Consider the following 12064-nt stretch of genomic DNA (forward strand, 5'->3'; position numbering starts at 1 on the left):
GGCTACGTAAGCCACCTAAATTATAAGAATTGTAAATTAGCCAACCTTTAGTAAATATTTTGTAAATAGCCAACTTGCATACGTGACAGCCTATTAACTACCTTTTATACATGTTTGGCTGAGTTAAATAAGTCTTTTACTAATCCGTTAATAAGTTAACTTGACTATTTACAAGAAATTAACCAAATGTGGGCTATATCTCAATTCACTATAACCGTGTGGCTATATAACTTAATATCCCTTAAATTTATGCAAATTAATATCTTCACCTTTTGATTTCACAAATTTATACCCTCAGTATTTACATTTCTCCAAATATATACCTTATTTATAGGGTTTTTTTTTTTTTTTTTTCTTTTACATATGTATTTTACGTGAATTTAACAAACTGGTTCGCTAGAGTGAGATGTGAATGTGGACATTCACAGTACCTTATGATTATTTTGCAATATGGCTACACGTAAAAAAAAAGTTAAACTTTCCAAGCTACCAGTTAACAGATTAAGTAAGGCTTACTAACAGAATTGACTTTTGCAGTAGAGTAGCCATTTGAAATGAGGATTTAAATGATGTGTACCGTACATAACTCGAGGATGAAAACATGTGGATAATTTTATAATCAGTGCATAAAAAATCAATTTGGAATACCATGGTGTGAAAAAAGAGCAAATTTCCCTTTCTATTATAGCAATCCAAAAACCAATTAGAATATGTTCAATATAAGGAATGGAATAATCCCAAAAGAGAGAAGAAGCTAAGAGCAGCTGTACTTTATGGATTACATAGTATCACACCAAATATTTATCTGTTTAATCATATTAACATTGAAATTAATGACAAAGTTAATAATCCACGATAAGTCTGAATTAGAGCTCCTTAAACCTATCTCTTGCTGAGCTATACGCTCAGACAGTCATGTCTGTCTAACACCTATTTATATATGTAATATATATGTATACAAAAATAGCATTCTAAGACTTGAGCCAGTTTCGAAATCTGGTAGAGTGTGGCGTTTGTGCGGCGGAGTCGAGCACCGGATCCTTGAACCTCGCTTTCTCGCTCAGCTCTTCGAACGAGTCGACGAGATTTTGAAGCCGAGCAACGAACTCGATCAAGAGAGAGGTGAAAGTGGCCAACGAGAGCGCGGTGGCGTTCTCGTAAGTCTTCGATTGCTCCGCTTCCGCGTTGGGAGCGAGCCCCGAGCCGGCGTGCCACAACGTGTTTTTCTTGTGCGAGGCCTCGAACGGGTTAGTAGTGTCAGCGTTAGCGTTAGTGTTTGTGGGAAGCGATGACGAGAGGTCCAACGAGGGGTCGCTGAGAGACTTGTATTCGCGGTACTCTTCTTCCTCGGTTCTAAAGGATTCCTGAGGAGTCCCGTCGGGTCTGCTTCCGATCTCCCAGCTCTCGGAGTTGACGAAAAGGTACGACTTTCGGTCGATCTTCTGTTGCAACTCCTCCGCCGCTTCCTGAACCTCGTAGAGCACGTCCACGTGCCCTAGCTTCTCCATCTTCTTCACTTTGCTTCCCAGCTCGGTCAGCACTTTGGAACCGGCCGCCCCGACCCTGCGAATCTCGTCCCGGAACACTTGTCTGCGCTCCGGCGGGGCCTATATACAAATCAAAACTCCCTTTTCATTTTTGTTTTTTTTTTCTTCATCTTATTTTGTTGTTGCGAGAATGAGAGATTGATTTTTTATGTGTACCTGTATCTCGGCGAGTATGCAGCCGTGGAGTGCCATGATCATGAACGAGCAATGCCTCAACGCTCCGCTTACTTTCACGTAATTTCTCCACGGGTACTTGAACATTCTGTACCGCCCGTGCGGGGGCTCCCAGATAGCAAATCCCAGCTTCCAAACACAACACAGACAAACGCCATTTCGTCACTTACAGGAACGAGGAATCTAGAAAATTCGTGGGTTATGAAGAATCATACAAAAATCTCCGTTCGAAACTAATCGACTAGCGAAATAACCAAAGTTGTATATTTTCGGTTACCAGGGTCTCTTCTTGGCTTGTTGATTCCACGGCAGATCGGTAGCCTTTATACACCGGATCATCCGACACTTGGTAAGTCAGGATCTTGGAAGGAACCCTCTCGTACTCAACACAGTTCAAGAAGCTATTGACGCAACCTGTCGCCAAAATAACCATTCGAAACTAATAAGGCCCACTTGAGCCTCTCACATACCCCGAATTCTGTTCAAGAAAATATGGGATCTAGCCACTCAACCAGGTTCTACTCGAGTGTTTTATCGTCGGCTAATATCTCCTGTTTTCACAAGCCTGCAATCTTATGCTTATGCCTTTTCTTTTTTATGTAGCGGCTACAGTCTCTCTCGTGCTTGCTTTGATTTTGCACTTTGAGCCTCGAATTTGTTCTTCAACGGGTTCTCTAATTTCGGTTTAAAAAATGTGAAAAACATTTTTACCTTCGAGGGAAGCGGCGACGGCGGTGAAGTTGTTGGCGACGAGGTTGTGGAGGTCCTCGCCGGCCCAGATGGGGTAGATGCCGATGTTGACGCCGAGGCCGACGGCGGCGCCGAGAGCGATGAGGACGAAGCGCGTGACGGCCGTGTGGACGAACTCGCCCGTGTTGTGCCCCGACACCATGATGAAGCAGTATGTCAGCAGGAAGACCCGGAACCCGTACTCGTACGGCTTCATCGTCGGATACAGCTTCGCGTAAGTGGCGCAGAACCCGACCACGAATATGCTGCCGATGATGAACGTCTCCTCCCACTTTCCCGCCATTCCCGCCAGCTCCGCCATCCCCAGCGCTAGCCCTCCCGCCGACAGCGTCCCCAAGCCCCGGTTCAGTCCCTTGCTCAGAGTCGCTCCTGATTCACATCCCATCACATTCATTTCGATTACACCAGAATAGTTTACAGGGAAATAGAGGAAGGTGTGTTGGTTTTTTTACCGATGCTGAACTCGAAGACGACGACGACGGTGAGGATGGCCCAGACGGAGTAGCGGCTGAGGTCGTTGAAAGGCTCGCGGAAGTAGATGAGGAGGGAGATGAGCGTGAGAGCCAAGCCCATCTTGGCGGAGAAGACGATCTTTCTGGGATCGGACTTTCCCATCTGCCACGCCGTGCGCGCCACGCTCTCCGCCTTCTCCGCCCACCGCCGGAGCGCGGATCGCCGCGGCGGAGGCGGTGGGGAGAGGAAGGAGAGGAGAGGGACGGACTGCTGAGACTCCTCGTCGTACTCCGCCGCCGGGACGAGGCCCGACAGGCCTCGGCCCATCGAATGGAGCCTCTCGCGCTTCTCTGCGAAGCTGTACCGGAACGACCCGAGCTTGGCGTCCATGGCTGTTTGTTGTTTTCCCGGGAATGAGAAAAAAAATGCAGTTTGGAATTTGGATTTAGAGAGAGTGAAAAAAGTGAAAAGGAAAGGTTGAGATACGTGTACGGATGCGAAAGGAGAATCTTGCACCACCAATCTCCCTTTTTTTCTACCTCAATTCAATGCAAACCATTTAAGTCTGCGCACAAAAATAGATACATCATACTTTATAGTTTATACATACATACATAATTTCCATATATAATAAATTTTAAAAAAACAATGTAAAAAAAAAAAATACACTTATCCGAATGGTAGGTAAAATGTTGGCAGCTTCTACTATGTTCTACTGCACCATGTTTTACACGTTTAAACTTTAAATATAACTTGGATGTTGTATCTTGTAAGTTCGAGATGATATGGAGCATTCATTACGAAATAAAGAGGGTAGATAATTGAACTTATATTTTATTTATTTATTATCAAAATAGACTTTGTAGAGGATTTTAGACTTTGGGTTCAATGCAAATCAACGATTAAAAAACCGTTACCGATGTCGTATCGAATATCAAATTTTATAGGTATATCGGGAGATATCAATAATTTATCAGGGTATCAAGTGAAGAAAATAATAAAATCTATCGATGATGTTATCATTATCGACGTGATAAATCGAAAATATCGAATTTATCGATGAATATTCATTGAACGAATAAATTTTTAATATAAATTAATAATAATATTAAGATAAATTAAATATTATACTTACATATTATAATCATTTTCTAAAATTAATTGGACATATAATATAGTTTTATGTTTGATCAGTAATTATCATATTATTAATTAATTACGTCACAATATAAGAATTTGTAATAATTACAAAAAGAAAATATAAATAACTATAACCAAACAAACATTAATAATAATAATACAATTTGTGGTCTATGAATAAAAAAAAACGTAACCGACTACAACATAAATAGTTTTAAAATAAACATAAAGCATTCTATAACATAAAAATGTAACAATGACTATAACATAAATAGTCTTAAATAATGTTTTAAAAAAGCTTTAAATAGCATAAAACAAAAATATCAACATAATACTCAGATGAGTTTTGCTACACACCACTAACATCGTAAGTTCGTAACACTGAGGCAATGTCCCACATCGGTCTAAGACAAGGGTAAAACAAATTTATAGTACTATAAGAATGAGGATGAGTTTTGTTATTGTCTTAAACAATTTTGATATTGTTATATAGAATTATGTCTATGAATGAGCAGTGAATTACACGGTTTTGTTAGAACCAGCAACGGTACGATTTTGTTACAACCGGCAACGGTCCTATGGGATGTGGAACGCTCAATATAGGAAACATTTCAGGATGGATGTAAGATTTATTCCTAAAAGCAGATAATATAAATGTCATTCTGTACCTATCTGGTCATTAATTATTTTTGTTAAAACTTATATTTATATACATTCAACCTGGCTTATTGGAAATTTCGGCCTTCCAATAAGCCGATAAGGACGGCTTAATGGCTTAACGGAAATTTTCCTTCCGTTAAGCCATTAAGCCGTTTCCGTTTCTTATTGGAAGGCATTATTCCGTTAAGCCAATAAGCCGTTTTGATTTCAATTAAAATGTAAAATCAAGAGGACTAAAATGTTACGTTTTTAATAAAAATGGTTAAAATGTAAATCGAGACGTTTTTGTTTTAAGTAAGAAACGTGGACGGAACCACGAAAATTTTATTAATGAACCCTCACTTGTGGCGGAGGAAAACCGTGGTTACAATAAATATCATAAAAAGAAAAATAAAACGAAAGGATTACAAATATTCAAGTCCTTAGAGCTTGATGAGATTGTAGAGAGAATTGTAGAGAGAATTTGTTGGATGATGTTGTGAGAAATTGGATTGAAATGAGTTATATTTATAGAGAAAATGATGAAAGTGTAAAAAAATTAAAAAATCCGTGTATAAACAGTAAAAAAACGGCCATTTTTTTGTGACCATTGATGAAAAAACGGTAAGAAAATCAATGGCCGAGATTAAAACGCCCCAACGGTCACTGACCATCAACGTCTCTCACGGATTCCGCGGAAGCCGACTTTCCGTGTAAACGGCTCCGCGGAAGCCGAATTTCCGTCTAAGCGGAAGCCGCTAAGCCGCTATGCCGTCTCACGCGCGGAAGGAAGGACGGAAGCCGCTAAGCCGTTTCCAACAAGCCAGGTTGAATATACATATATTCCTAAAAGGATACAAATAAGCTATTTAAAATAACATATAGGAAAAAGATTACTTATATTTAGCAATATATCTAATATGAAGTAACATATATTAAAATGTGTTTTCATTTTGAAATAAAATATTAAATTTATGATTTATTAACAAATAATTAGCAAAATAGCCAACTCAAACGTTGAGAATTGCTAAATAGCCAATGTTTTGTAAATATTAGGTAAATAGCCAACAGATTTTAATTACACATCTAAGTTTACTAAAATGCCCAAATTTCTTCCCGCCCAATCGATTATGCTGATAATATAAATAAAAATCCAAGTAAATCAGGATTACCCCAAAAAAGAAAGCTCTACTTTTTTTCCCGACGAGGAAATCCGTTCATCTTCCCCGACGAACGATTTCGGCTGCCGAAGTTATAACTAATATGCTTATGTAAAGGGTTTTTCTATTTAAATTAGTATTTACTGATTTCGATAGAGATTTACTCACAAAAAGAAGAAAAAAAAAAGATCTTATTTGTTTTTTGATCGATTATTGAATAACATCGATTTCGATTACCAGTCATGTGATCAGAGGCACCGGAGTCGACAATTCATGCTGTGGGATTCTCTGAGCTTACATGGAGGGCTCTAGGAGAGTTACATAGAGGACCAATTCCCGAGCGTTCTCAAATGAGTTGGACTTGTTGGATAAGCTTCTAGAGAATAGCGAGCTGGTCGTTGCTGAAGGGAGAGGAGTCCGAGGTCGAGGTCGAGGTAGCGGACGAGGTGGATACTAAGTTTCCGGCTGAGTTCGGATCCTTAGTGTCCCGGGTTGACTTCGAGCTCGGTGGTTTCCCATGCAGCTTCCAGCAGGTTTCTCGGAGGTGTCCAGGTCGTCTGCAATGATCGCAGTAGGGGCGAGGTTTGCGAGGTCTCTCTGTTGAGATGCGAGCTGCAAGTGCTTCGTCTCCATGCATGGTAAGGGCAGACGAATTTGAGGATGATCTTGGGATCGAGCTCGATTGGATAACTCCAAGCATGAGTTTCCTCATGCTTTCCTCGTGTCTGACCGCGGAGAAGCCTTCACGGAGAGATGGTAGTGGTTTTGTACTGAGTATCCGACCTTTGACCTCGTCGAGGTCTTGGTTGAGTCCGGATAATAGTTTAAACACACGTTTAGTCTCCATTATCCTGCGGTATAGTTTCGAGTCGACGGAGCAAGTCCACTGGTGATGTTCGTAGAGGTCGATCTTCTGCCATAGATGCGTGAGCGAGCTGAAGAACTGGGTAACAGACATTTCTCCTTGACGTAGGTCGTGGAGAGTGTTCTCAGTCTCAAACAGCTCGGACACATCTTTGGAGTTGGAGAAGATTTCTCTAGCTGCTTTCCAGATTTTCGCTGTCGTTGAGTAAATGAGGAAGGTTTCCCCGATTTCGGGATGCATAGAGTTTATGAGCCAGGACATCACCATGTTGTTTTCTGCCTTCCAACTCTTAAATACTGGATCTTCGATCTTCGGAGATGTGGCCACGCTTGTAAGGTAGTCATCTTTACCTCGTCCTGATATGAACATGAGCACAGATTGAGACCAATGTAGGAAGTTGTGGCCATTGAGTTTGTGGCTCGTGATATGTTGGGAGAAGGATTCAGATTGAGACTGAGTGAGCGATGTATGCAAGGTGGTCGAAGTGGTGTTGATGGCGAATGAGTTTTTGAAGGAGTTCATGATGATTGAATTTCTAGGCTCAGATACCTTGTAGAAATAAAGAGAAAATGTCGGAAATGAGAGAGAGAGTTCCGAGGTCTTTGAATGTTATTTCATATATTGATGTGAAATTGTATCACTTATTTATACATATTGTGGATACATGAGAGAGTAATAAATACGTGTAATAATTCTGCCTAGGAAATAGAGAATAATAAATATTACACAGAGAACAAGACATAGAAAATAGGATGACAATAAATGCAACACTTTTCCCATGTGAGATGAGTTCCAAGAAGTGAGGACTTCCGAGGCACACTTGTCAGGGGGAAAGATGAAGTGACGAGGTGAATCCTAGCTTAGGCGTAGTGAAGAGGGCGAACTGCCGAGCTCGATTTCAACAGATTTCATTAAAAACAGATTAGATCTCAATGTTTTCGTCCAAAATCAACTCAACCTTGACCTTCTCAGAACGAGTGATCAGTACGCCATCAAGCATATCCACCTTCTCACCTTTTTCTCACCGAAAGTTTCAGATCTAGATAGCCTTGCTTGAACGGGAGATTGAGGCGTTGATAGAATAATGAGTAACGAGATTCTCGACTTGACTGAGGGCAATTCTTGATGGAGGCAGTGCTGAAGCTAGTAATTGAATTCAAGGGGGACACACAAAATAAAGATGAACAAGAGTAAGGATACAAAATATATAATAAAGTACCCCTTAATTTAATAATAGAAAGAGGTTAGCAGAATAAAGAGTTACATTTGATTTTTCTTCTCTCTTATTCGTAGACATTAATTCTTCACTTACATTTTTTTAATTAAAAATAAATCTGTCAAACAATAATAAAAAAAAAAAAAAATTAAGTAGTATACGACAAATATCGCCATAAACTTTGAAAACGAACGTTGTTGGTTGATATGGAGGCAAAAAACTTAGCTCTGCTCAATAAATAATCCTATGCGAATTGGATCTAAATATTAATAAAATTGAAGTTTTTATTTTAAAAAATCAACTAAAAGCATAATTAAGTATATTGGTGGACCTCATAGATATATTCAACAAATTTAGATTTTTGACATATATACCATTAAATCATGGATTTGTTGATATAAGTATTTACAAATTCTGGATTTATTGACATAATTTAGACCCGCTAATATAGTTGTCTTTGCTTTTGGTTGATTTTTTAAATTTTACTAATACTCAGATCCAAATATTATTAATTTTTTTTTTTTAGCTTGAAGCGCGCAAAAACACTTGAAACTTGAGATCTCTGAATCAAGACTCACGATCATACGGCACCAGAGAAATAATAATAATAAGCACATATATAGTTTCTTACACAAACAAAACACACAGTTTTTCACCAATCATCAATATACAGTCTTATCAAGATAGTTGAACAAATACATAACATGATACCACGCCACATGATATAGCAAACCCCAAACCAAGCATTTGATTATATTACATTACAAATCTTTTTTTTTTCTTCTTCTTCATTTTCTTTTCATCATGAAAGCCATGCATAAATAGGAGTTAATAATACCATATATAAGAGAGATATAGCAGAGTGGTTGGCTAGTGGATATCATATTTACTCTTTTTGGGCAAAAGCATGCCATTGATGCCCATGCAAGTGAGCGAAGAGAAGCGCGCGATCCTCGACGCTCTCCGGTAAAGATTTCGGTAAAAAGCGGTACTCCCATTCACTTGTCTTCTTCCCGAAACTTTACTCATCGCCGATTTGCGCCGAATCAGCGTCACTTTGTTCTCATTTATATGCAACACGATGGACTCCAAATCTAGAAATATATTCTTAAAGATGTGTTATCCGCGGATTCATATACAAGGACGAAGCTACATATCGCAGTGAAAGCGGGTTTTAGTCATTAAATTAGGAGTGATATATGATTTAAACCTCAACTCATTTCAAACTATAAAATACTATGGATCAAAAGAAAATTATTGCTTCCTTATTGCAACTCATCCAAAAAAAAAAAAAATCAGCCCTCCTCAGATAGATTTCTAGCTTTGTCCTTGCGTATATAATCAGCGACGGACCTACATAGGGCCCAGGGGGGTCACATGACCCCCCTCAATTTTTTTTTTTTACATTTTTAGCCAATTTTTAAAAAATTGCCCTAAAAATTTACAAATTAGCCCCACTTGAGATTTTTTTTTTCAAATTGGCCCCCCCCTGATTTTTTTTTTCAAATTTGCCCCCCTGATAAGTTTTTCTAGATTCGTCACTGTATATAATGCAAAGATATTAAGTGTATGCGTACCATCTATATCAGAGAACATGTCTGCAGTCTTGTGAGAATTTGCAGATCTCAGATCTTCAGCTGCTATATGAATTTCTCGTTCCACCTTTCAAAAAATAAGCACAAAAAAAAGGTTATTGAGTGGATATGTGGATATAAAGAAAGTCAGGTTTGATGAGTGAGTGAGTGAGATGAGAGAACCAGTGGGACAGATAAGCAATCAGCGGAAGGTTGACGGAAACTGGATCGAGGAAAGAGAGAGCGCGTTTTACGGCGACCGAGCTTTTTCTTCACCCAAGAAACAGGAGACATTATGTTGCTTAACAAACTCCCATGCATAAACGTGCTTATTTATATCAGGGACAAATTCATCTTAATCAGTCATGGGCTTCTCATTATATACACACACGTACACATTAATCCCCAACTACAGTTTTCTTGTTGTTAGTGGTTCAAGATACAGATCGGAGATCTAGTTAATAACAAGCATTTTAATGCCCTCCCCAAGTTGGCATTGATAGTTTTTCCCACCCGAAAATTGGTGAGCTTTTACTTCGCATTCATGTCAATTAAGTTCGGGAAGAAGAGGACCAAAAGGGGTTAGTTATCAAGGAGAGAAATGGGAGATGTTTAACAGAGGTTTGGCCCAAGATTGTGACCTCTCATACCGTCTTACCAACATCTCTGCATTACTTCTCTTAATAACCCGAATTAATGATACTAGTGTTGGGAGACCCGGATTTTGGTGAGTTGGAAAACAGGGACAAATTACATGAATACTTTTTTTTTTCGGAATTTGAATCGTATTGTTGTTCGGAGAGCTAAATATTTGATTGCCGTTAATGTTTACGACTGTACATGGATCCCAACCGCCTCGTTTTCGAAATTGGCAGGAACAAGTGACATGACATGGATGGATTTTTATTTTTTTTAGAGTAATTTAATGGTAGGAGAGCTTTCTTCCTTTCCGGGATATTTACCTCCCATCTCCAAATGGTTTGATTATTCGATATTGTAGTAAGACACTAAGGCTGTCACAGCTAAATAGCCGCGATTAAAAAATAAATAATAAAAAAAAAACCGTACAACCGCGACTTGTTGCGGCTATTTATGAACAACGACAAGGCTTGAACCGTGATTTTTGTCGCGCCCGCCTAAAACTAATTTACCCGGGTTTTGAGGCAGAGAATGAGTTGCAAATGCGATGAACACCGAATCATCAGAAACAAAACAAAAAAAGGAAAAAAAAAATAATAAAATAATGCGAACATCAACACAGGCACAAGCACAAACAAACACTCTGCTCTTAATCTACGAATCCATAAGTTTGGTGTGTAATGTAATGGAACTAGAACAAAAAGTGCAGAAGTATACATCATGAATCAAAGTTCACAATACTATTTGAGGATTAATTATACAATATTCATCATCAACATTAATTATACAATATTCATCATCAACAAAGTATATCAATCTAAAGAAGGAGCGACCTCGGTGGGGTTTGATTCGAACACGTCTGGAGTGGAAGCTTCCGGATCGTCGAGAAACTCCTGCGTTTGGATCGACTCTTTGTACGCCGGAGTCTCCTTGAAGTCCGTCGCTCCGTCGTTGTACGTCGCCACCGCAACCCCGCAAGCAACCAGCTGTATAACACCACACCAAATCCACCAATATTGGAACTCAAACCTATACATATACATATATATATGTGTGTGTGAAAACAGAGAGAGTGTTTGGGTTTATACCGCGAAGAGGAAACCCAGGGCCCATAAGTACTCAACGACGAACCCGAGGACGTCCCATTTCTCTCCCTCCCAGAAGCAGGGCTTGTCTCCGGGAAGCTCCGGCAAGAAGTAACCGGGGAACTCGCCGCCGCTTATCTGAGCCGCCGTACGATCTCCTCCTCCGGCGATGTCTACCTCCATCCCCGCCGACCCTTCCCTCTCCTCGGTCGTGGTCGTGGCGGAGCCGCCGCGCCGGCTCTTCCCGCCTCTCGGGGAGAACTTCTTCGCGGACGCCACGTGGAGGGAGGGTCGCTTGAGGGTGACGTGGCGGCGGATCAGGGCGCGGCCGTACGAGTCGCCGGAGAGGATCGTTCCTCCGCCGGTGGTGGGTATGGTTAGTGCCATGGTGAAATGATTGGAGAAGAGGAGTGAGTGAGTGGACGAGAGACTCGGTTATCTCATCTTTGTTCGATTCGATGTGATAAGGCGCTTTATTTTTATTTACTCCTCTTTTCTTTATCAAATCACAGAACGCTCCCCATATATTTTATTTAAATAACATCATTTGCGCTTGTCTTTTTTAATAATAACAAAATGATACCTTATATTTGAGAAGCTTGACGTAATAACATTGACAATAGGCCATAAATTCCACACTCTTCCCCTCTTAATAACATATCAAAAATATCTTTCCTTTTTGTTTCCTCTCGTCTTTATTTATACCATTTCTTACAAAAATTTCGATAGTTTCTATTTGTGCGCAAAAATAGATAATTATGATATGAGTTTGAGTAGTCAAATACTCATTCTCATTAAAGTGTTACCTATGATGTCTCTATT

The 12064-nt window shown here is 39.8% G+C and overlaps 2 protein-coding genes and 1 long non-coding RNA gene across 3 annotated transcripts; all 3 read right to left on the reverse strand.

Annotated features, from left to right (window-relative positions):
* Positions 1-788: 788 nt before the first annotated feature.
* On the reverse strand, positions 789-3464 carry ALMT9 (aluminum-activated malate transporter 9). The gene is made up of 5 exons (XM_089629132.1): positions 2924-3464; positions 2433-2840; positions 1999-2135; positions 1704-1850; positions 789-1607 (listed from the first exon to the last, which is right to left on the reverse strand). Exons 1-5 carry the CDS (start codon positions 3312-3314, stop codon positions 972-974), a joined length of 1719 nt encoding a protein of 572 aa, XP_089485258.1. The 5' UTR covers positions 3315-3464; the 3' UTR covers positions 789-971.
* Positions 3465-8954: 5490 nt separating this feature from the next.
* Positions 8955-9926, reverse strand: LOC149383994 (uncharacterized). Its single transcript, XR_016301867.1, has 3 exons — positions 9702-9926; positions 9522-9606; positions 8955-9038 (listed from the first exon to the last, which is right to left on the reverse strand). It is a non-coding gene; the product is annotated as an uncharacterized LOC149383994 (long non-coding RNA).
* Positions 9927-10784: 858 nt separating this feature from the next.
* Positions 10785-11707, reverse strand: LOC149383995 (AT-rich interactive domain protein). The gene is made up of 2 exons (XM_089628176.1): positions 11246-11707; positions 10785-11143 (listed from the first exon to the last, which is right to left on the reverse strand). The coding sequence occupies exons 1-2, from the start codon at positions 11627-11629 to the stop codon at positions 10970-10972; spliced, it is 558 nt and encodes a 185-aa protein (XP_089484302.1). The 5' UTR covers positions 11630-11707; the 3' UTR covers positions 10785-10969.
* Positions 11708-12064: the final 357 nt, after the last annotated feature.

Source organism: Urtica dioica, chromosome 10, assembly GCF_054948205.1.
Source record: "Urtica dioica subsp. dioica isolate 48M chromosome 10, U.dioica_male_clone48M_v1_H2, whole genome shotgun sequence".
NCBI lineage: Eukaryota > Viridiplantae > Streptophyta > Magnoliopsida > Rosales > Urticaceae > Urtica > Urtica dioica.

What these genes read in the sequence shown, in the direction of transcription:
- ALMT9 (XM_089629132.1), bottom strand. Translation starts at nt 3,314, where the DNA reads ATGGACGCCAAGCTCGGGTCGTTCCGGTACAGCTTCGCAGAGAAGCGC. An exon ending in CGTCTTCGAGTTCAGCATCG is followed by an intron (nt 2,841 to 2,923) that starts GTAAAAAAACCA and finishes GATGTGAATCAG; the next exon opens with GAGCGACTCTGAGCAAGGGA. An exon ending in GCATACTCGCCGAGATACAG is followed by an intron (nt 1,608 to 1,703) that starts GTACACATAAAA and finishes ATTTGTATATAG; the next exon opens with GCCCCGCCGGAGCGCAGACA.
- LOC149383995 (XM_089628176.1), bottom strand. Translation starts at nt 11,629, where the DNA reads ATGGCACTAACCATACCCACCACCGGCGGAGGAACGATCCTCTCCGGC. An exon ending in CCCTGGGTTTCCTCTTCGCG is followed by an intron (nt 11,144 to 11,245) that starts GTATAAACCCAA and finishes GGTGTTATACAG; the next exon opens with CTGGTTGCTTGCGGGGTTGC.